At 34.9% G+C, this 25,339-nt stretch overlaps 2 protein-coding genes across 7 annotated transcripts in view; one reads left to right on the top strand and one right to left on the bottom strand.

Annotated features, from left to right (window-relative positions):
• The window catches only part of NBEAL1 (neurobeachin like 1), a 188,210-nt gene extending 182,744 nt beyond the window's left edge, over positions 1-5,466 (top strand). For all 5 annotated transcript variants that reach the window (XM_031958300.1, XM_031958299.1, XM_031958298.1 and 2 more), the window contains one exon: positions 1,272-5,466. In XM_031958300.1, the coding sequence (XP_031814160.1) occupies positions 1,272-1,373 (102 nt within the window). In that variant the 3' untranslated portion in view covers positions 1,374-5,466. The remainder of the gene's footprint in view (positions 1-1,271) is intronic.
• Positions 5,467-9,705: 4,239 nt separating this feature from the next.
• LOC100930436 (alpha-aspartyl dipeptidase) lies at positions 9,706-25,316 on the bottom strand. Of its 2 annotated transcripts, none has more exons than XM_031958304.1 (8): positions 25,132-25,316; positions 20,721-20,809; positions 19,684-19,758; positions 16,803-16,882; positions 14,884-15,057; positions 13,475-13,534; positions 11,368-11,450; positions 9,706-10,003 (listed from the first exon to the last, which is right to left on the bottom strand). In XM_031958304.1, the coding sequence occupies exons 1-8, from the start codon at positions 25,236-25,238 to the stop codon at positions 9,943-9,945; spliced, it is 729 nt and encodes a 242-aa protein (XP_031814164.1). In that variant the 5' UTR covers positions 25,239-25,316; the 3' UTR covers positions 9,706-9,942. The 2 variants fall into 2 exon arrangements, with proteins under 2 accessions (XP_031814164.1, XP_031814165.1); XM_031958305.1 differs by lacking the exon at positions 25,132-25,316 and adding an exon at positions 23,346-23,861.
• Between the last annotated feature and the right edge of the window lie 23 nt (positions 25,317-25,339).

The following is a 25,339-nucleotide window of genomic DNA, read 5'->3' as shown; positions in this document are numbered from 1 at the left end:
TAAATATGATTCAGGGTAATTAAAACAAAAAATTATAGTTACTTATTTCTGTAGATCTACTACTATGAAAGCAAGCTATTTTGTAAGTTAAAATATTCAAGATGAATTCTAAATATAACTCTAATGTCTAGATATAAATATGATCTCATTCTATAAAAACAGGAATTATCTCTACTTTGCATAATGTCATGCTACTCTATATTTTGGGGAACAGTATTACAGGACATATATTTGACTCTCAAGAAAAAATCAGGTCTTGATATTCATTGCTCCATAAATCCATCTCCTCTCATCCCCCTAAAAGCCAATCTCCTTTAACATATACGTAGTCAAGCAAACAGATATTGGCCATATCTGAAAATATCTATCTTATTCTGTAGTGACAATCACAATTCATTATCAGTATTTTAGAATTGTGATTATAGTTATTGTTACTTGGAGTTCTTGAATCTTTCAAAGTTGCATTCCCTTTCAGTGTTGTAGATGTTAGGTAAAAAAAAAAAATCAGTTCTTATATAAAACAGTGTTGTCGTTTCTGTTTCTGCTCACCTCACTCACATTAGTTTATGTGAATCTTATGAAGATTTTCAGAATCTTCTCCCATGCTATTGGAAATAGGTATAATTTAAAATTTTCTATCTTATTCTTCTTTATTTGTTCAGTCTAAGCACTCCTAAAGGAGATTTGTAACTATTTTTAAAAAAATTTTTCCTATTGTTATATTGTATTTCCCTAAAAATTTTATTTAGGAAAAATGCTCATACATAGATGCTATTGATTTTTTTTAAACAAAGTCAGTATTTTATCATCTTCTTTGTACTATGGATGATAGTATGGATATGATTTTTAAGCGTTAATCCAGATAAAAGATCGGCAAAAAAAAAAAAAAAAAAAAAGAATGGGGAAAATTTAGCCATGAGGGCAGAGAGGACTGGACACCAAAGTAAATGTGATAGGAAGAAATTCATTATTGATTCATGAGTGATTTCTTGACAGAGTTGTCAAGAAATTGTCAAATGTAAGAATTTAATAATTTTTACATAGCGAGACTATTCAATTTATTTTATTAGCATACTTTTTAACTGCTTGTGAAAGAGTAAATGTAGTCATATTTTTATTGATAAGTCAAACAAAAGTTATGAGAATTAACTATACTAAAAACAGAAGTATTTGTTGTTTGCAAATTTTCCAGAATCATCACCTGACATATTAATTTAATTTATGCTTTTTAAAACAACCTTTCACGCATTCTCTGAATTATTTTTTAACAGATGCGTACAGGTCAGCTGTCTCGAAAGTTGTGGGGATCCAGCAAACGGCTCAGCCAGATTTCAGCTGGAGAGACAGAATATAACACTCATCATTCTAAGTGATTACTGCTTACAGCTGCTACTACCATTGATCACCAAAACTTGATTTATTTTGTCACTTTAACCAAATCTCTGAATTTTATGATGACTCAATGTTTTTAATTTAGAAAATCATTGGTAAATTATAAAATTTATCGTATGTGTACTATATTTTATAAAGGTACAGTCTTGTCTTCATCATTTAAAAAATTCTTTACCTAGTCCCAGTAAATTAAATGGTATTTTACACTCTTATTCTGCTCCCAAATTGAGAAAAAATACAAGGAATTAGACTTAGTGTTCATGTTGTGTTCTATTGTTTAATAGTCTGTAAACAAACCATTGTATAGTCCATATTTTACTTCTGAGAAAACTAAGATAAAAATGGAAGAAATGATTTATTTATTTTGATTATATTTATCATTCTAAACAGAACAAGATAAGGTACTTATTCTGAAAAGCTTATTATAGAATATTGGAGAAAGATGGCCTTTTATACCAGCTGTTTAGGCCTCCTTTTTTTTTAAAAATGGGAATATTTAAGCAACTGATTTTTTTTTTCTGGAGCTCCTACTGAATTAAAGAATTCTTCAAGTCTGTTTGTTGCACTGCTGCTGGATGTTCCAAAGTCATTTGTAGTTAAATACAAGGGTGTACGATAAACCAAAAAAAAAGTATAGAAATTGCTACATGACTCTCTTTCAATAAAAACTCATTGCATAGCTCTCTGAGATATTCCTCAGATGATCTTTATCTTAAAATAATAAAGGCCAGGGGGAAAGTAGAGGGACAAGAAGTACATTTTTGTCCTTTTGATTTATTAATAGTTAAATAAAATTAAATAAACTAAAATATTGTCTTCAGTTTTAACATTCAGATCCTTTGAAATGCATTTGGAACATCATAATTCTTTATCTGCATGATTTTATATTGTGTAGGTTTTATTATTTCTGAACTTTTATGTACTAAACAAATTGTTTTCCTGAAGTTACTAGAATTTAGCAATAATGTCCCAAGTTGAAATTGTCTTATTTTGATGTGATTTATGTGTTAATTGGAAAACTGTATACCATTTTAAAAAGCAAACATTGAGATACCATCTTTTAAAAATACATAGATTTCCAACTCATGGTTATGAAAACTAGTTGGTTTAGGTTGACGGACTTAATTCCTGTTTATTCTGGTTAAATGCTGAAAGTTAAAGCCTTTATTGTTCAAATTAACAGAAAAGAATTGGTTTTATTTTTAAAGTAGGAGATTGATAAGCACAATGTCTTATAAATTCATCTTCACATTTTTCATGTAGTGGATTGAACTCACAACTCTTTGAAACAATAATTTTGCAAAATATTCCACAAGGCATAGTTTTTCCTACTTGATTTAATTAGGCATATATGTGTGATTGTTTATTTTTAAAGTTTTATTGATGCCTTCTTTTTTTATGTCAGTTTAGTTTTCTTTTAATTAAACTTTTTCATCCTCAGATAACTTGACTAATCCAGATACCATTTAGTATTGACCTCTTTAGAACTTTATTGCTTGGTGAGAAATTTTAAATAAAGGATTTTATATAATGGAAGATTTTAAATAGATATTAATAGAAAGGATTTGGTGTCAAGAAACATTACAAGAAAAGAATGTGTTTCCATGGCTTATCTCAATTCAAAATTTAAAAATCAAATGCATTAGTTATAGGGTAAAATATTTTTAAGAAGGGTATTACAAATAATTTGATGTTCCATGAATGTGTACAATATGTACAAGGATGATGTCCCATATGTGTACAATAGACCAACTGCGTGTGCAAAATTATGTGACAGGCAAAGGATTATGTAGAGGTCTCAGAACAGAAATCACTAGATAATCACTGGTTTTATTATTTTTATAAGTTAATTCCATTCATTTTAATATAATTTTATTATTAGAATTAATAATCAGCTAACAGATAAAGTGTGGATATCTGTATATATATTTTTGTTTTTCCATGTTTGAGATTATATCAAGTGGAATTAATGTGATCATGTTTTTAAATGAACTAAAAAAAATTTTGTTTACCAAAGTGAAATTAGAACTTTTTGTTTGAGATTTTTCCTAAGACTTGTACAGAGAGCTTTAGATGGGGTCACTTTTTATTTATTTAAAAAATATGCAAAAATCAAGTACCAGATATTTTAATTAGAAGTTTAGCACCTGTACAAAATGCCATTTGAGTATAACATTTGAATTTATTGGTGTCTTAATTTATTTTAAAAATTATCATATTTTGCTTATTTTCTAAATGGAGAAACAATGAACTTTCTCAGGGTTTCTATTGTTTAGAGAGCATATATATTTTGTGGTAGAAATGCTACAAGGCTTGGTCTAAATAGGAGCTAAATAATTAAGGCCAATTACATTACTAGATAATCATAGCAATAGGATGCTAGTTTTGTGTAATCCTGTTTCTTCATATTTAAAAAAATATACACAGAATATAGTGAAATACAAAGAGAAGTTACCACCAAGTAAAAAGACCTCTTTTTACAAATTATTTTGGAATTCTACAATAATCCAGAAAAACAGAATAGTAAATTTCCTACCTATGATACATTATACCTATCTATTAGCCAACACAAAATACAAAGAAAAAAATGGATAAAATCCAAGAGAAGCAATATTAAACGTTTTAGATTTCATGTAAAAACTTTTTTTATATTATATAAAGAGAGAAGCCTGACTTATTACCTGTCTAACTTCTGGTGAGTCAGATTACTTCTCTGTGCTTCCATTTCTTCATTTAAATAAGGAATCTAGATTTTTTTCTGGCTCTAAAATTCAAAGGCTATTAATTGTCATTTAAGAAACAGAATAAGAAGTAGAATATTTATAAACTTAAAATATGACTTAAAATCATTTTTGCCATAAAAGGATTCCCTTATAATTCTGATGGAAGCAGCCTGAAATAATGAATACAAAGGATGATGCAAGTTCAAATTTCACCTCTGACACTTAATACCTGTGCAGCCAAGTATCATCACCTTCTCTGAACCTTTGGCAATGGGAAACTTTTAATGATGCAATGACAATGATCACATTTTGTTTTTTGACTTATTTCAGGATAGAAACTTTCTAAAAGTTTTATTTTAGTACTTTTAATCCTTTACCTGAATATTTTGTCAATTGCTTATTTTAAATGGGGGAAGGGAGGGCCAGACACACAAGGAAAGGGAGGAATAGGAAGAGAATTGAGTGGTAAATCAGTAGCAAATTAAAAATAAATCCTGTTTTAGGGAGAAACAGAGACTACATGAAATATGAAGCACATTTAAAACATAAATACATCTTTATGTATATGAATATCTTATAATATTCTTAAGACTATCTTATGAATACTCACTTAAGACATGAAATAAATTATGTCATAAAATTTTATTCTTGAGATCATTTAAGTACATTTCTTGTAACAATGGTGGATTTCTTTAGCAGGGAATATTAGTGAGACTTGATGCTGGGTTTTTTTTTTTTTTCCCTATTTAGAAATTATCTTTGAAAATCCATTGAGAAATTAAATGTATGCCAGAGTTAATTTGATTTGAGAATCTAGGATTGACCGATATCCTTATTTTCTATTTTTGAACCAATAGGAACAAAATGGACTATAAGTTTTCTATTTCATTAATAGAGACCTTGTCTTTGTAACAATGCGTTTTTTATTTCCTTTTTTTTTGCCTTGTTTTTATTGCTTTTGCCCAGCAAACTGTTGTTAAAAACTCAGATGAACTTCAGAAGTTTAATTTTCTATGTATTTTTAAGTATGCTAACATTACAATAGTAAGTAAGTTCTAGTAAAATACTGGAAGGATTTATCAAAATCTAATTCTTGGGTTTATTGATAGGGAGATGATTGAAATATAATTCTATTGTGTCATACAGAAATTGCATCTTTGATTCCTTTTACCCTATTTTAATTTCATTAGCCAGTCAGTGTTTGCTTTGTGCCACTTGAAGCAGCTGAAAGTATTCTTCCTAGAAAAGTCTCTTTTAGTCCTCTTTTATTATCTGTCCCTAACCTTTTTTGTAAAATTCACCATAGATGTTACATAAAGGAAGGAACTTGCCATTAAATTTTCTTCTTTAAGAGTAGCTTTAATCAAAGGGAGGAATAACTAAAAATTTCAATATAGAGAACTTTAATTGCTGAAGTAGTATCTCCTACCTACTCCCTACTCATATTGTTTTGAACCACCTTATCCCATTACTTTGTATTATAGATTTCAGCTTATTACTCTACCAAAAATCTTATTAGCTGAAAAATATTTCATTAACTTTCCCTCTACTTACTAGGAATCTGGAATTAAAGCATGTTTAACAATAATTTAATAACCCCCTTCCAGTTTTCAGTCAAAATTCTTCACTGAATCTTCTCTGAAATTGAACCTAGGTCTAGGACTATTTTTCACAATGAATAGAATATATACTTTCCTCATGTTGATCTAAACATAAAGGTCATCTAACAGAAATGCAAGCTGGTTGACTTTGGATTAAGTCATTTATCCTCTCCCACTAGTTTCTCATCTATAAAATAATGTAGTAGGCTTATGAAGTGTAAGATTGCTTCTAATCCTATATCCCCCGATTCCCCTTTGAGTAGGGTGTCCATATATTTTAGATGAACATTTTTCCCCCTCAAATGTATTTTTCCTAATGGAATCAGTGTACCACCCTTAATAAAAATTTAAGTAAAATTTTCTTAGAGCAGGTTTTATCTTTTAAAAATCTGCTTTCTAAGCCACAAAGGCAATTTTTTTTTGTCAGCTGTCTTAACTCATATACTATGAACCTTTATTAATCCATTTAAAATCTTTTGTCTTTTATCCTTGAAGATAACTCTTTAAACAGCTAAAAATATAAGGCAAAGCATTACTTGTTATTACTATGAGATCATAGTATGATTAACATTTTGCAGTTAAAATAAGTGCAAATATCATAAACGTGGGAACATCATAAAGTGTGATTTTAAAGCAATCTTCGCCATTCTAGATTTCAAATAAAGTTATCTGCATGCCTCATCAGTTTAGACTCAAATCAGGTTATTTTGTTTGCCTTTTTAAACTAAATTGATCAAACAGTTTCATTATATTTTTGATGACCATAGCATACAATCCATTTATTATAGGAAACGATGGTATCATGAAGAATGTGTTTAACACGCAAACTCTAAACCAGAAAATAATTCTACTCATAACCTCGTTTTACTTTTAAAATTAAAAGCACACTTAATTTCACCAGTTCTACCTGCCATCTATTTATTTGTGGAACGGTATTTCAAGTAAAATGTTTGATAAAAAACTCATGGTTAGTTTTACTGAATTGGCTTCCTTCCCCCTCTCCCTCCACTTCTTACTTTGTTACAAGAAATAACAATCCCCCCAAAGAGATTAGGGAATTTATTTTTCTTTTTTGGTATTTGTATCTCTAGCATCTAGAATAGTGCAAAATAAGATGAAAAAAAATTTACAACAGATACAAAAAAAAAATCCTCATTTAAAGTGAACAGGTGTACTCCTCATGGTAAACTTCGGTTAGAAAGAAACTTACTCATGTCCTAAGCTGAACTTTCTTGCAGTTTTCTATTTATATGTGTGCAGATACTTTCTACATGCACTGGAGAAGGGCTTAGAATTCTTAAGCTAACCAGCCAAGACTGATTAAATTTCTAGAAAGTTATTCTGAGTAAAGAAAAAAGTTCAGCAAGAATTTAGGAAAAAAGTAGATAAAAACTAATCTCAAAAATTCAGAAAATACTTCCAGCCCTTTATTGAACATTTCCTTTTCTGTTTTTTTAAAAAGGTATTTCCACATAAACTCTCATTTTATGTTGTTATATAGAATTCACAATTATGCCTTCTTTAAATATATATAAAACCTGGAAGCAGCCATGGAGATTGGCTTGCTCTGAGTCTTTGTAATTTAAATATCCAGCAGACCGCTAGGCACACTAGGGGCACTTAAGAAAATACTTGTTGAATTGATGAATAATTCAAATCTCTCATTTTACAAGTGAGAAAACTAAGGTCCACAATCATGTTGTTAGTTAATAGTAGGGCCTCAGACTCCATATTCAATTAATCTGTCCTTTTGAAAATTAAGTTAAATAATGTCTCTTATTACAAACTATATATATATATAATATATTTATCCAATCCTTTTATTCTTATGCATTTTTATTTTATGTGGCCATTAAATGGAGTTAGGAACTAGACTTATGATTTCACTGCTCTGGAAAACTCAATTGAAGCCACCGGTGCAACTTAGCACCTTCTCTGCAATATGGTCTTAGAAGCTAAGTCAAACATTTAAGCAACAACTAATATGTAGCAAGAACTAAGGACCAAGGATACAGAGAAAGGCAAAAACAGTCCCTGCTGCAAAGAAGCTCAAAATCTAATGGGAGAGAAAACAATAATAAAGATTATGAAATAAACATACAAAATTTGGAAATAGGGCGTCTCATTTGAGGAACTCTGACAAATTAACTGTTTTGCCTGGGGTCATAACAACCAGTGTTACAGGTAAGATTTGAATCCAGGTCTTCTGACTTGGACACTAGCTTTTTGGGGCAGCTAGATGGCACAGTGGATCGAGCACTGGCTCTCAAGTAGGGAGGACCTGAATTCAAATCTGGCCTCAAACACTTAACACTTCTTAGCCTCAACAAAAAGTAAACCAAAAAATGCAGACATTAGATTTTTATCCACTGATTTGGCTGCTACATCTCAAAAAAAAATTTTTTTTAACACACATGCATAATTAAGACATTGTCTTAGATATGAATTCATTTATAATATTTTAAATTTACAATTTAAAAGTATTTCCCACATGTCAGTACTTGAACTTACACCTTTTAATTCCTTGTGATGGTGATCTAAAGATCAGTTTGCAATTTAAAAAAATGTTTCTTTTGCTGAGATGTATAAAACAAGTATAACTGAGAAGAACTGGAAATCATTTTCTCTTAATCCCCTACTATATATAAGGATAGAAGATTAACTTTGTTTCTCATAGTATTTCTTTCCTTAATAATTCAACTCCAAAATTATGACACATTACTAAGAAACTTTATTGTCTGAAGTCCTTTTTTTCCCACTTCATTATTTGATAGAAAAATGATTCTCAAGTCCTTTCACCAGCATTTCCTCTGCAGCTCCAAACAATTAGAAGATCTGTGCTTCTTGCTTCTCCCATAATATCTCCTTTTAATTTCAAGATTTAGGGCAATAAAAATGAGCAAAAATGTAACCAGGACATGGCCTGGTCACCTTGCATTTTTCTGACTCTTGTCAATTTCTATTATAGTAATAAGGTAGCTCATAACATTTCTCATTTTTGTGAAAATTCCGTTACATTTTCAGAGGATGGTTGTCATCCTCCAGCCAATACCACCTTGTATGCATATATATGACATACTTTCTTTGAATTTCATCACAGAATTATGGAAACAACGACTTTTTGTCCAGCATTTTAGAAATTGTACTGTTGCTTAATATGCTAAAAATAGCAAATGAAAAATTTAAAAGTCATATAAAATAATTTTAAAATGTGCCTCAAAATTTGCTTAGTTTCTTGACACTAGAAAATAGGCCAATAAGCCTTAGAAGATTCTTCATTGTGTAAATGTGACAATGGATTTTCTTTTTCCTATGCCAAAACCAAAAAAAAAAAAAAAAAAAAAAAAAAAAAGCCTTTAAAGTCAATCAAGTCTTAACTGGGATGATGAGTATCTCTAATATTGATTATTCTTTCAATTGTAATGAAGTTGCTATTAGGTGCAATATATTCTTGTGCTTTTAAAGTTGTACATGGTGATTTTTTTTTTTTTGTTAAATCAAGTACATTTTAATTAATTTAAATGTTTGTATATGAGTCTATATTTGATTTTTTTTTTCTGTACAGCACGACTGAAGATGGTCTAAAAATTTTTGCACTTTTTTAGTCTCTTGAAAATTTGTAATCATTTTCTAAGAATGTACTTATTTTGTATATAAAATGACAAAATTAGCTTTGTATATGTCATATGCACACACATGTATATATGTATATAGATATAAAAGTGGGTTTGAATCGAATAAAAAACTGGATGTTCTTTTCCTGGTGTTTGAGTGGACATCTACCATGGATAAATTTGAATACATTTGAGATCATGACTACATTGCTATTAAAAAAGAAATTATCACCGTTTTGAAGTTTAGGCAAAGTTTTTTGTGTGCTCGCATCCTACTGGTGAACAAAACATAAGCAATCCTTTTTCCTAAATGTTCACAGTTATGTTAACTTTGTTTTTAAATCATTTTTAGTGACTAAAAAGTGTAGACAAAAGTTTAGTATAGAATTTTATTTTTTAAGTTTAAAGTCAAGTGATCATAGCATAGCTGCAAAACTGATATTGCCAAATAGCACATGGGAGTATTTGGGGGGGAGGGGAAAGCAATCTTGGTTAAATTAAGGGTAAATCAGGTCCATGCCAATATTTGTACTGGCAATCTTCTTTTGATTATTTTACCGCTGCAATTGATGAATATCTTTTTTGGCAAAGCTGGTAGCTTCTAAGGATCACTTAGGAATTAAGGAGAAAACTGAGATCAGCTCCAGGTTCTTGTTCTGTTGGTGTTTGACCCCTAGTTTCCAAACAGAAAGACAACCGTAACATATCTCTGAAGACAAGTTCTATGTAGCCTAGGACTGCTTCAGTTTTACTGTTATATATGGCAAGACTTAGGATTCCAAATCGGTGAAGAACAGTAAATTAGTAGCTATGTAAGTAAAATAATCCAAATATGGCTCTGTAAAATCAATGACTGGGCCTTATTCTTAAAACTGCATGTAATAAAACCATGCCCACAGTACCCAAGCAAGTCCAAAAACACTTTCAATTAAATGAAACTTACTGCAATATAAATAACTTACTGCAATTTATTAATTAAAATAGAAACAGTAGAAATAAATTGCTAGCCCATTATGGCTATTTTTTTTATCCCAATAAACTAATTTATGTATCACAATGAATTAGAGAGAATCTTGGATTGTGATTTCCTCTTTTTACATTTAATTTTCAAGTGATGAGGGAAAAAAAATGCTTTCATATAATTCAGTACTAATGATTTATTAAAATCCCTTCCAAAAGCAGCATTTTTATATATCACCTTAAAGTTTCACACATATAGAAATAGTAATTACTAACAGGAAACTATTTACTGACAGCTCTATCCCTAAATAGCAATTAATACATAAGGTCTAATGAAACATTAATTTACCTTCACTAACTTTATATCATATTTAATATAATTACATTATACATATGTATGTACATATGCACACACATTATATATACACATATAAAACTATCAAGTATATAGGATACATTTTTGAAAGACTGCTGAAACATGCCTACTCAATTAAGAAAGAAGGTATATAGCAAAAATCCATGCTTTGAGGTACTTTCCTTGGAGGCAACTGTCTATTGCAAAAAGGCAGGGGGTATAGGAGAGGTCACAGAGGTGGCAACAGCCTCTCATCCTTACAAGTACTCTGGGGATGAGCAGTGACCAAGTGGCATAAGAACAAAAGGCAAGTCCAGGGGTACTAAAACCTAGTCTTACCCTTTGAAATATCAAAGAGCAGAAAGGCGTACAGTCACTTTAGAATTTACTACTTGTTGCCCTTGGTACTCAATCCTTTTTCCTGAAGGAAAAAAGGTTTTAATTTTTTCCAGTGACCTGGTTATTTCCATCAAAATCACATTGGCTGGTTGTAGTTTTTCCTAGACTAAGAATGTCGGTTGCCAGATACCCTGGAAGAAGTAATATGGGACTGTAAACTTGTATCAGCATCTCATGAGTGGCCTATGCCATTCCTAGGGCCATGTGTCACTCTGTGTGATAGGTGGTTAGTGATCTGTAAATTAGTGATTTCATGAACTTAGGCAAAATGGTTCCTTGTATTTAAAAACAAAACATTTTCTAAAATTAAATTTTAACTTTACCTCAGGAAAAGTCGAGCTTTACTTCTTCCTAAAAGTGTTGCTTTGTTTCCTTCCACCAGTAGCATTGATCCTTCACGTAAACCCTTCATCAAAAATTTTTAATATGGTAAGTTTGATAATGGTCTGAACTTGAGAGATAAAACATAGCTATTGGATTGCAAAATGATTGGCAGTTTTGATTATGGGAATGATAGGGGAGAGACAGAAAATGGCTATAAACTTGTGAGATGTTCTGCTAAAGAAAGGTTCCTGTAGAACCAGTTTCCAACTTGGAGCTGTTCTTGGATAACATACACCTGCTGACTTGCTCCTCCTTGACTTCAAAAGTAAAAAATGATGCGGAAATATAGTGGCCAAAACCTGCTGTCATAGCTTTACCTCCATGTTCTTGATAGGATCTTCATGGATAATTGCTTTGTAATCATTATGGATCTTGTTCTGTGAATTTTTTCATTCAATTGTGCCATGGCAGCCAATTCTAGAACATATCAACGCAGCCTCTCTATACTGCAACTATGAAAGCTCAACAAAGGGATAATCCTAAGGAAAGAATGACCCAATTCTGAGAATTTCGGCATGTTTGCCTAAAAAACTCTCCATTTAAGATATGTAGCTATAACCTGAAAAGTATCTGCTATCCCAACTGATTATCAATTTTGAAGAATTATGCTTACTTTCTACAAGTCTTAACATCAGTCACATTTTGCCAAATCCTGGGTCTTCTAAAAATCTTCCTTTTTCTTTATCTGTTCACATAGTGTATAACTTCTGGAGAAAGCCACACAAACATGCAGACTTAATTCACTACAAATTTACCTAACTTCATAGACCCTCCTTACTGCAGAACAGTTTTCATGAATCTATACAAGTGTGCCTTCTCTTTGTCAAGACCAATCATTCAACTTTTGTTCTTGGATCCCATCTTGCTGGAAGTTTCCTCCTTCCAACATTCCCTCTTTTCTCATACTCAATTTCTCTTCAGCCACTGGTTCCTTGCTCAATGCTGACTAATACAAGTCTCCTCTAATTTTAGAAAACTCATTTGATCATAGTAAATATAGCAATATATTGTGGATGGCTTCACAAATACAAATGATATGTTACTTGCTTTCTCAAAGAGTAGGGAAGAGGCTTAAGGGAAAGAATTTGGGACACAATATTTTTTAAAATGAATGTTAAAAACAGATTAAAAAAAAAAAAAACCTGATTTGATTCTGCCATTCCACCAAGTTTATTATTTTATATATCAGCTCATTTTCACATCCAAATTTCTAGAGAGTTCTAGCCATACTATTGGACTTAAACAACTTAGTCACTTGGTAAATTGATTTGCCTTTTACAAAAATGCTGGTTGACCTCTTTGCAACACTGTTAGCGCCTTTTTTTTCTGAGGGCTCAGAATCATGTCTATCTCACAATGAGACATCAGAGGAAGACTTTATGAAGTATAGAATGGATGCTATAATTTTGCTCAGTGGACACGTTTCAGGGATGTCATTTTTACAGTGTGTTCTCTTAAGGTGAAAGAACTGCAAATATGAAAGTATCCATTAACCTAAAATATTAAATATTATGTATTAAAAGCATTATATTAGCTTTTAAAAGATTTTGTATAGGGAGAGAAATGAAAAAGATTCAAAAGATTTATATATAAAGTCTTCCTTTTTTTTCCTTTTATAGGAAACTTTTATAAGAGGAATGATCTGAAATTAAATTCTGAGCAATGATCTAAATAGGCCACTATTATCAATAATTATTATGGTTTTTTAGCCTTCCAAGTACATTTATATGCCAATAATTACCCCTGGTTTCTCGGAATGTGGTTCTTATTGAAGCCTCTGCTTGCTGCTTTCTTGTTCCTGTTTCCCCTTCAGTATCTCATCATCACTTGTAAAGAAAACTGATTTTCTTCTTAGAGTGTAATTTCAGATGGCAAAGAAAAGTGGAAAAGTTCAAGAATGAAAAGCATGCAGAGGTAAAAGCAGAAAAAGCTAAGAGAGACAAACACAAAATCAGATAAAGCCATGTGCTGGTTAATTTTGTGTAGAGTATTATCTTTAGCTTCCCAATCTTGTGATTAGCCATAGAAGTTAAATGTGGACAATACCAGTACTGGAGGGGTGTCTGGCTCTTCATGATACTGAAGAATCCGTTCTTCACGTGTCTCCTAGAAAAGAGAAACTTTTTTTTAAAACTAAAGCCACTGACGGATCCAACAAGTATTTCCATTTCCTACCCCCAGACGCCTGTGTGTTTCCTCAGAAGATCTTTTGGCTTAGAGGAACAGAAGGCGTCAGGGGTCTGAGTTGAGGCACTGTCATTATACTACTCATTGAGAGACACCTGGAATCTGAGAGAGGTTGTAAGAAAGCCTCAGTGACTTCCTCAGGTAGCCATCCTCTCTCATTACTGTCTTCAGATGATGCTCGCTTCGTAGGATGCTAAGTCACCTATCCACAGAATGTAATGGCTAAATAACTCCCTCCTGTCTTACTGTGGAGCTTTCTTCACTTGCCAAACAGTTCTATTTGCTCTCAATTAAACAACAACTCAGGAGTGTTAGTCTAGCACCCGTGGAGAAGCAGCAGCAATGGAAAGGGAGCTCAGGTGGAGAAGGCACCTGCTGTGTAGCCTTGGGCTCTGTTGTCTCAACAGTTTAGTTTTGATAAATCTTAAAAGTATTAAATAAATGTGACCCACTATTACACAAAGCTTTTTGTGTTCTATGTCTCTCTGTCTGTGCTAATGTGTATTCTCAGGATGCATTGAGGAAGGTTTTTCTACTCAAACTCCATCAAATGAAAACATCTTAAGGTGAAGCATCATGTCATAAAGGGCATCAGTTTCTACTAAATGTACATTCTCTTGGTAAGTCACGGTGTCTAAATGGAAATGCTTATTGGTCTACCATTTATGGGAACAAACTAAGAGAAAAACAAATGCGTGGGTGTGGCAACCTCTGTCTGTACCTGTGTATCTTCCTCCCTGTGATTAGTGTGTGGGTTTCACTGAAGAGCTGACCTATGTTATTTACTGACTGCTGATTAAGGCCTAGAGCCAGAACTCTGCTCTTCAGGAAAGTCAGTTATCACCTTGGTAACAAATACCTACTTTTTTTGGTTTTGTTTGTTTGCTTTTGCACAGTATATAATAATCCAAGTTTGTTGATTGAAAACTGGTACACAACTGTACCACATTGCAGGCTTCTGAGAACAATTGCAAATTCTTCCCTTCTCAAAACCATCTTGAAATTCTGTGGGGACGGTTATTCTACTTTTCTTTAAATTTCCTTCAGGAGCTTGTTTATCCTTAAAGGGGCAAGGGGAAGGAATTGGAAGCTGAAGAATACAAAAGCATTTCCTTTAAAATGTTTTTGTGGGATAGGTTTTCTTCAAGTTTCAAATATTATCTCTTCTTATTTGCACTTCAAGAATATCAGCAAGTATTTATTGTATATGCAAAGATCTACATTATGATTGCTTTAACCAATATAAGAATTTGTAATGACATACTTACACCCATATGTGTGCTATTAACATCTGGATCCAGGTAGTGGGGATTGATATTAAAAGGAACAAATCCCAAAGCCTCAAAAGAAGGTGGGAATACAATCGGCATATCATTGGTGGTATTGATGCTGATCGTGGCTACATTTGTTCCAGCACTAGATCCCATGTATGGAACACCTGCCTGAAAGATTCATGTTAACTTTGAAACAAAAAATAAGTCATACAACAAAACATGAGTGAGGAGCCAAAAATTACCACCAAGAACAAATCAATTATCAACACAGACGTTAAAGTGCACACTCCTCAAATCTTTAATGGCATTTACAATTCTGAAGAGAAAAACATTTCTGAGGAAGCAGAAATTCCTCTAAATCCCTGGCTGAACATAGGATGCTAAAATAATTGGGAATAAAGAAGAAAGAGACTCTTTGAACTAAAGAGCTGACAGCCCTGATGGAGAAAATCAAAGAAAACTGGCATGACACTTGTAACTGGGAGATGGCATTGATCACAACATTAGAGAACTCCTTTTTTCAACCTTTAAACCCTTCATTACATCAAATGTTGTGAAGTGAAAATTAGAAAGATAAATATTAATTATGCATTCTTGTCTCTTCTGCCAAGCCAATGTTCACAGAGCCTGCATAGTAAAAATTACATTTAAATCTGAAATAATGGCATATTCTTTTTATGGAACTCTTGTTCCAATAGGTGATAGGGAATGAATATGAAAATATTACATACTGGTGGACAATCTGGGATCCACAAAGAACCAGAGGGCAAAGTTTTGACTTTTAGTGTAACTTTTAGTTACTCCAAAGCATTAAGTATAATAGTCATAATCTCAAAGATACCTGAAGCTTGTGTCACATTACATTTACCCCAGCTGTTTTGCAAAAAATTTAAAAAGAGCTACTTATCTTAGAATTTAAAAAAAAAAAAGACATAGCTATCCAGAAAAGTCTTGAAGGGTAAGAAAGAATAAACATCAGTTCTCTCTAGTTTCTAGAAAGTATGATTGGAAATACAGCAATGATTTAGGTTAGATTATCTCAAAACTTGATAAACTGGCTTCCTACAAAGCAAAAGAATGTCTTAAGAGTTTAGGTCCCCAAGAAAGCTACAGAAGAAGTTCCTTTTTCTTTTTTATTGCAAAAGTATACAGCGCTTGGGTTGCCATGCAAAGCAGGAGCTTCTGGGGCAGTATTTTTATCTATGAAGGCAGAAAGAGAAAAGGAAATAGCTGAAAACCAGCTATTATGCTCTTTTCCCATTGTTTTCTATATATTTTTATTAAGATAACAGAAACTATTTAACCCTTATCTGGCTTAATAATAGATCGGGGCTAGTGGAAGTGATTATTATATTCATATGTAGTCTTTTTTTAGACCTTTTTTTTTAAGAATCTTGGAAGTCTCTGCTAAACTACAAATTTATCCCTGAACTGAGCATATTGTCTTTTCGGTCCTTGTAACCGAGAGAATTATATTCTATTTTATATGTAAAAATCAAAATAATGCAGTCTTTACCTAGAATTCGTCATAATCTCATTCGTGTCACTTTCCATCTCAAATGAACAGTACTTTATCAACAATATTTTTCAGTTCATCCAACATTTCCTATAATTTTAAAAGTGCCTCTGAAGAAGTTCATGAATATGTTGTACTCAACATTAATAAGCTTTGGAGGGCCTGTCCTAAAGGATATTCAAAATTATTCTTAACTAATATGATCTTTTAGATCAGTCTTGCTTCCATAAGCCCACAATGAATAATGCAACATCTATCATTAGTGCTAGAAAAGATCTCCATAGATTTAGCATCTAGTTTATTTTTAAAGGGAAAGCAAGATATAGAAAAATAAAAATTAATATATCCATAGAATCACTTAATTTTAGTTTCAGTAAATCCGTGTAGGTCAACTTACAAGGAGGACTCTCTTCCTGATTTCGGGAATCAGATTTAAATCATATAATGTCTTCAGAAGTCTGAAAGTATTACCACCACCTGTATGGGAAAAACCAAAACACATTTTATTTTGCCTAAATAAAAATACTGAAATTGTGATACTCTCAATATGTCCTCAAAGTAGAAGTTGTGGGTAAGCAAGAATGATCCAAAAACAGACTACAAATACTGGGAACACATGAACCAGAGTTTAGTTATTAATTTTGAGGAGGAATCAGTCCATATCATCCCGTCCTGTTCCGTCCCTAACCCTCAGGAAGTAAATTCTTTCATTTGGGGCTGGCAGAGAAAACCACAGTAGTTATCAGCAATAAACATTTGAATGCTTACTTTATACAGGCTTTGCTCAATCTGAAGGAAAACCAAGAAAAAAAGTCCCTGATGAGAGCCCAAGTAGAAGGAAGTAGGGCTGACAGGGCTACCAGAGCTAATTCAGATTATGTTTCCAAGAGCAAGATAAAGGGAGGATATCTACTAACACTACTGTTACACTACATCACCAAGCCTAGAAAGGAATAAACACCCACATGTGCCAAGCATTGACCTAAGAGCTTAACAAATATTTCATTTGATCAATCCTTACCACAACCCTGTGAGAAAAATAAATTTCATCCAAAATAACTATAGAATGTACAAAACATACTTAGCTATATGAAAACAAAACATTCTAAAGAAATAGACAGAAATAACTGGAAAGATAATTTTTGTTTATAGTTGAGCAACTAATTAATTATTGATAAAAAATTATTGGTTAATAAACAATCATTGTTTCAGTATACCAAATTGTTATGGACCAGAATTCTGAATTTGAAACAAGGATTCTTACAAGGTGCTAACTCAGTGAAATTGATAGAGACAATGGTTATTTAGCATGATGCTTAACAATTCCCTAGTTCAGTACATTTACTTAGTACTTAATATAGTTCTACAAGATTTACACCTATGATAAGAGAGCATATAAGCTCAGACAAACTCAGCCAGAATCAGAACTAGGGAAGACAGAGAAGTGGTGGCAGGCTCTCCTCCTTCCCTTCTCCACTGAAACCAAGATCCGGAAAGCCTCCAGAAAACTAGCTGAGCCCCAAGTGAAAAAGACCAAACTTTGAAAGAGACAATAAAGGATTTGGACTTTAACTCCTGGCTACACTTGTGGTGATTACTGAACTGAAACGAAGGCTGCCTCCAGAGAGCCCAAGAAAATCTCAACAGAGAACATTACATTTTAGAGAGAATATTACACCAAACTACCAAAGGGCTACCTGATAGAGCTAGAAAAGTAATAAAAGTCATCTGGAAGAACAAAAGATAGAGAAATAATGGGAGAAAAAAGTAGGAATAAAAGGTGCCCAGCAGCACCAGATCTCAAAGTATACACACAGTAATAATCATTAAAACTACTGGATAACTGTTAATACTGGGAAGGTAGGTGATACAAATGAATAGAACATTGGGGTTAGAATTAGGAAGACTCATCTTCCTGAGTCCAAATCTAGTCTCAGAAACTTACAAGCTGTATGAACATGGACAAGTCACTTCACCCTGCTTGCTTCAGTTTCCTTATCTGTAAAATGGGCTGGAGAAGGAAATGGCAAACCATCACAGTGTCTTTGCTAAGAAAATCCCAAATGGGGTAACGAAGACTCAGACATGACTTAACATCAATGGTTAACAAATAGTTAAACTGAATAGGAGAAAAGACTTTAAAGATACCAATTATTGGAGTGTCTCTAAATTTATTGTGAAGTCCATAGGATTTTCTTGGCAAAAAGACTGGTGTGATTTGTCATTTCCTGCTCTGATGCCCCATTAGGAACTAAAGAAAACAGAAACTTTAACTTAGAATTTGAAAATGATATTCTAAAAGGCAAAGAATAAAGGCTTATGACTAAGAATAATTAATTTAGTAAAGCTGAATATAATCATTTGTGGGGAGTGGGGATGGAGAGGGAAATGGAATTTTAATGAAATGGAATGCTTACATTCCAATATAGAACTCAATATGGAACCATGATATATATGTCCCCCTCTTAAGTGTTATTAGAGTAGCCTAGAGACAATATAATTAGATAGAAATCTTGGTAACAATTCTGTTATACCCTGCTGAAGAATTAAAAGAAGCAGAGTCAGAAGCCAGATCTGAACTCAGATGATCCTGACTCCAAGTCCAGGGCTTTTTTTACTGTACCACAATAGCTGCCCCCTACTGAGGTATCATTACCCAAAAGAAAAACTAAAGGGAAAGCTAGAAAGCCTTCTGGCAAAAATTCATCGAAGACCAACTTTTCACACTACCACACCACACCCTATCCTTTAGCAGGCCATAACAGAACTGATCCCAGGATTTCTAAGTAGATTACTCCTAGGTTCCCCAAATCACTTTTAGAGGAGGTCATATAAATCGTCACTTCATATTAGAATGTAAGCATCCCATTTCATTTAAAGTTCATTTTCCCCTTAATTCAGCTTTGTTGAAATAAATTATTCTTAGTCATATGCCTAGTCTCTTTGCCTTTTGGAATATCATTTCAAGCTATAAATCTTTTAATTTAATTTAATTAATAAAATTTCTGTTTCTACTAAGCAAGTAATTTTACATTTTACTTTTACAGAAAAAGAAACCTCCTATCTAATACCTTTCTAGATAGCAGCTGCTGGCTAAGTATAACTTGAAATTAAATACAAGTGTCTCAGTCATACCTTAGCAATGGCTCCAGTTCTTTTGTCTTAGATATGTAGTTGTCTTCTTAAAGAAGCATTTTAATTTAGAACTTTTGAAAACAAAATTTAAAAAGAAAAAGAAAGCTTAAGCCTTTAAAAGATTCAAAATGCTTTCACCTTACCTACAAATATGGCTTCAGATTTCCTCACAGCTTCCACAGGGTCAGAAGATTCATGAATGCTGTCTAACCCATATCCTTAAATTCAAAAAGAGAATGTGATTTATTCACACATGGTATGGCTTTTGCTTAAAGAGGCCACATATTCATTCACTAGAAATTGGCATGGGAAAACTCTCGGCTTATCAAAGGGTTAGCTTTATAATATATTATAGTATATACTATAATATTTATATTATAGTATATACTATAATATATTATATACTATATATTATATATATTATATAAATATATATATTATATACTATATTATAATATAATATAGTAGAAGTAATGGATCTAGTAACAATGAAATGATATACACGGAAGTACCCTGAAAGTTGTTTTTGCCTTCGGGTTTTTTTTTTTTTTTCTTTTTCACTAGACCTGTGATTTCAACTATGTGGGGAACACCAAAATTCTTTCTATTGCCTGGCAAATCTACTTTAACTTATACTGTCTTAGAAAGTTATCAGGGACTCCAAGTTTAGGCAATATACCTGTAGTTACATAGTATTTATCAGCACCAGGCTCTTTGAACACTGCCCTTTCTGATTCCAAAGTGACCTCTAGTCACCGTGCACACTGATTCTCGAAGGTAATATTATTTCTAGCAATTCTAAGATTTGAAGTTAAAATGATTTCCTAGGAAAGTCCCCAGTTATATTTTGGAATAGGGAAAAAACCAGGAATAAGCTATTACTTGTTCATTCAATTTTATTATTTTTTTTTTAGCAAGACGATCAGGATTAAGGACTTGCCTGAGATCATAGAGCCAGAAAACATCGGAAATGGATTTGAACTCAGGTCGTTCTGACTCCAGGTCCAGGGCTTTATACACCAAAAAGACCAGTTCAATTCTTAGAAAATTGTGCCAACTACTTGGGCTCTAAAAGTGCTTTGCATAATCATGATAGTGGATATTTTAACTGACAGGTGAATTACTAAAATCTGATAATCACTAATATTTTAGCAAGTCTACAATAAAAGTAGATTTTTACCTAAGCTTTGAAATTTTTCTCTTGCAGTTTTGGCATAGGCATCTCGATCATGAAGTGCATATGGAATAAAAAGAACTCGCTTCACTATTCTGGGGGAGAAAAACAAAAAGAAATGTTCACAGTTCTTTAGTAGTCAATGATATATAAACATATCTCATTTGTATGTGTGTGTGTGTGTGAGTGAGAGAGAGAGAGAGAAGAGAGTGTGTGTGTTAAGTGAGTTAGAATGATTCTACTTACAGGAAAGTTCCTCAACCTAACTCAAAACCAATCTCTACTTCTAAGCTCTATCTTATACTGCCTAACCTTGAAACCAATGTGAGATATTCATCATTTGTAAATATTTCTTAAATACAAGAATATATCAAAATTTGGGGCAAGATTTTCTCTTAAACACAAGTGAACTGAATTATTGTTTGTTTTGTACAGCTAATTTTAGGATTTCTTTTTACCAACCCATCTGGGGAATTGTGACAGTGTTTTGCCCTAGCTTCCTCTCATTGTTGTTCTTAAGGATATGTTAAAGTAATTTGTCGCCTGCTTTCAATTATCACTCAACTGAAACTCAAAACTATCTCCAAAACTACCTGCCATATGTAATGGTCTTTTCTCAATCCTCAAACTTTGCACTTATTAAGAGTCATTGAGGGGTCCCTTGAACATGTCTTTTTGAGTTGCCGTATTTTCCAAATTTTCCAATACTGGACCCCAAACATGCAAATGACTCTGAATGTGTCAAGGATGAAGGCCCTTTTTATCCCTTGTCCCAGATAACATAATTTGTTATTTGCATCCCAATGTGCTGGATTACTTTACAGGTGAATAGATTCCTCTATCTTCAGAATCTTGCAGTTCCCAAGGAAAAAGAGTGAGTCTTTTGCTATTGCCTAGCTCCTTCCTTTTAGGAGGAGTTTTGTTTGTTCTCCCACTTTCATTGCAGCTTTTCCCTTCTATTCCACATTCTTTTTTTTTTTTTTTTTTTTTTTTAATTTAATAGCCTTTTATTTACAGGATATATACATGGGTAACTTTACAGCATTAACAATTGCCAAACCTCTTGTATTCCACATTCTTTTAGGAAATATGTTTCATTCTCCTTTTGAACTCTCATAAATGTGCAAACTTCTAAGGCCTATGTTCATTTCTCTTATAATAAACTGATTTTCACATTAGTGTCATGACATGATTGCCTGTTGACACACTTGACACTGTTCGCTATCCTTTCTCCACAGAATATTATTTCACTTCTGGGTTTCTGTGCCTGTTCTTTCTTGGACTTCTCTGCTGTCCCTTTCCATCCTATGCTCCCTCATTCCTTGGAATTATACCCCTCGAATCAGTTCTGAGCCTTTTCTTTTCTCTTTATTTTCTGATCTCACAAATTCTCCCCAGTCCAATTATCATCTTGATCTAGATGACTCCCACATCTCTCTACTGTTATAGGCTCTCTCTGAGCTCCAGTCCCAAATCATCAACAGCCTAATGTTCATTGCAAGCTGGATTTCCATACACATATGAATCTCAACATGTCCAAAACAGAACTCATCTTTTCCCAAAAAACCATTGTATGTTCAGGATATACAGGTCAAGGTAACCACCCTCTTTTGCAATTACCCTGGTATGCATGACAATCTTGTTGTCATTCCCAACTTATCATTCTCTCTCATGCCATCTAATCAGTTTTAAAATCCTTTCATTTCTCTCTATCTTCACTCAGTCATAAGTACATCTCCATTTCTAATCTGAAACAACAGCCTCCAAATCTCTCCTTTCTGAATTTATCCTCCATATAGTTGCCAAGGTGATTTTCCTAAAACAAAGGTCTGACTGTGTCACACCTCCCTCCCATCCCATTCTGTAAAAAACTCCATTGGCTCCCTAGTACCTGTGGAAACAATAAAATCTTCTGTTTTGTAAGCAGAACTCTTCAGAACATGGTCCTTCCCTAGTTTTCTGGTCTTAACATGCACATTACTCATATTAATGCACTCCACATTGACTTACATGTTATTCCTCAGACACAATGCTCCAATTCCTTTCTGAGGAAAAATTGTGATTTTATAATTATTAAGATAATGTGCATTGATATATTAATAATTTAGGTTTCTCAGAGCTACCTTTTCTGGCTTGGGAGTCAGTCTCCACTATGCAGCTTGAAATGATCAATCAATTTTTGACAACCCTCTCTTGTGTATATTAAAAAAAATGAATCAAAGATTGCAGAAACTGTCTCTCCCCCCCACCCCCCAATAATTTGAAATAATCACAAATTGTTCCCATAGGACTGGAGAACATCCATATTTGTCCTGGAATATTTGTCACCTATGCTTGGAATGCTCATATTCTCCACTTATACCTGGTGGAAACCCTCATTTCCTTTAAGACTCCTTAAGAATCATCTTCTGCAAGAGAACTTTCCTCCCTCCTCCCTCCAGATACTGCATCTATCTAACTTGCTTGTACTTTGAATATGATTTTATATGTACGTGTTATCTCCCCCCTTAAGCTCCTGGATAGCAATTTGTACATTCCCAAATAATCTACATTCTAATTAGTTTGAAATTCCACTTAGGGGTCCCCTTGTTTTAGTTTAAAATGCAGAATTATCAAAAAGGGGTAATGTACCTTAACATGACATTAGTAATTTATACTCCAGTGTAAAGCAGTTTCAGATTAAGTCCAGGATTTTGTTTTTCCACGCAGATTTAGGGAGAGAACAAAACAGGAGACAAAAAAACAGTATGTGTTCAAGGGAGAAGGAGAGTGTGTAAAAAGTAAAGAGAATTAAGTAGGCTTCCAATACTATCTTCATAATTTATCTTACCTGACCCTGGTATCTCCAAACAAGGTTCAAAGATTCTCTTATTTTAACAGTTCTGACACAGAGACTAATATTTAAACTACTGGAGACAAAAGTACAACTCCTGCAGGAATATAAATTCTCTTTCTCTATCAGAGTTTCCCACTATCAGTGGCATCTCAGATACAGACATTTTATACTCATGTAACAGCCACTATCAAAAGTGCAAGGTTGAGAAAGGGTATTGCTACTCTATGCCATGTTTTGAGGCTGTAATACATCTTCAACTCCCAGTCTAGCTAGACTGGCTAGCAGATGCTTCAGGGCCAGGCTACTGGAGCCCTCCCGGGCCAGGCTGGAGGAAACTACTGCATAAACTGAGCCCCTCCAGGCCAGGCTAGAGGATCCTGCAGGGCCAGACGGAGCCCTCGTGGGGGAGAGCCCCTCCCAGGCTGGGCTAGTGGATGTTTCAGGGCCAGGCTCCTGGAGCCCTCCCCGGCCAGGCTAGGGGACACTTCTGGATATTCTGAGCCCCTCCAGGCCAGGAGGAGCCCTCATGGGGTTGAGCCCCTCCCAGGCCGGGCTAGGGAACGCTTCAGGACTAGGCTAGATCCTTTTCAGGGCCAGATGGAGCCCCCTCCCAGGCCGGGCTAGGGAACGCTTCAGGACTAGGCTAGGTCCTTTTCAGGGCCAGACTAGGGGGTGTTTCTGGGCCAGACGGAGCCCCCGTGGGGGAGAACCCTCCCAGGCCGGGCTAGGGAATGCTGCAGGACTAGGCTAGATCCTTTTCAGGCCCAGACTAGGGGTTGTTTCTGGGCCAGAAGGACCCCCCGTGGGGGAGAACCCTCCCAGGCCGGGCTAGGGAACGCTTCAGGACTAGGCTAGATCCTTTTCAGGGCCAGACTAGGGTATGTTTCTGGGCCAGACGGACCCCCAGTGGGGGAGAACCCTCCCAGGCCGGGCTAGGGAACGCTTCAGGACTAGGCTAGGTCCTTTTCAGGGCCAGACTAGGGGATGTTTCAGGACTAGGGAGCCCCCGTGGGGGAGAACCCTCCCAGGCCGGGCTAGGGAATGCTGCAGGACTAGGCTAGATCCTTTTCAGGCCCAGACTAGGGGTTGTTTCTGGGCCAGAAGGACCCCCCGTGGGGGAGAACCCTCCCAGGCCGGGCTAGGGAACGCTTCAGGACTAGGCTAGATCCTTTTCAGGGCCAGACTAGGGTATGTTTCTGGGCCAGACGGACCCCCCGTGGGGGAGAACCCTCCCAGGCCGGGCTAGGGAACGCTTCAGGACTAGGCTAGGTCCTTTTCAGGGCCAGACTAGGGGATGTTTCAGGACTAGACCAGGAGAGCCCTCTCGGGCCGAGCTAGAGGCTGTTTCTGGGCTAGGCTGAACCTCGCCCAGGCTGCCCTTTGACCTCTGTGGAGGAGCAAGCAAAGACCACCCCGCTCGAGGGTCGCAGCGCGCTCCCTGGGGGAGATGGGACGGGATTCCCACCACGCTCCCCTCCCCCGCGCCTCAGGACCTCCCTTCCCTTCCACTTTCCCCATCCGCCCCGCCCTCCTAGCGGCGCGGAGCCGCCTGCCGCCCTCCCGACGACCCCCGCGCCTCACCCCCCGAAGAAGCTGCGCACTTGCTCCTCACAGTGCTCCAGGTAGCCCTCCCCATGGAGCCGCGAATTAGACACCAGGAGAAGGCGCCGCGGGAGGGGAGACGCCATGGTGCTGAGCGCGCGCTCGGCGATCGACTGCTCGCCCTCCCTTCGAGCCGGCCCCGGGAGGCCGGAGGCCCCGCCCCTGGGCGGGCTCCTCGCGAGGCCCC

Source organism: Sarcophilus harrisii, chromosome 3, assembly GCF_902635505.1.
Source record: "Sarcophilus harrisii chromosome 3, mSarHar1.11, whole genome shotgun sequence".
NCBI lineage: Eukaryota > Metazoa > Chordata > Mammalia > Dasyuromorphia > Dasyuridae > Sarcophilus > Sarcophilus harrisii.
Note: the sequence above shows the minus strand (reverse complement) of the source record. Positions and strands in the feature narration are given on the sequence as shown.

Bases quoted from the DNA above. Each gene is read 5' to 3' on its own strand.
- LOC100930436 (XM_031958304.1), bottom strand. From the start codon at position 25,238: ATGGCGTCTCCCCTCCCGCGGCGCCTTCTCCTGGTGTCTAATTCGCGG. The intron at 16,883-19,683 runs GTAAGGTGAAAG...TTTCCCATACAG, and splicing joins ATCTGAAGCCATATTTGTAG to GTGGTGGTAATACTTTCAGA. The intron at 15,058-16,802 runs GTAAGTTGACCT...TGAATCTTTCAG, and splicing joins TCAGGAAGAGAGTCCTCCTT to GCAGGTGTTCCATACATGGG.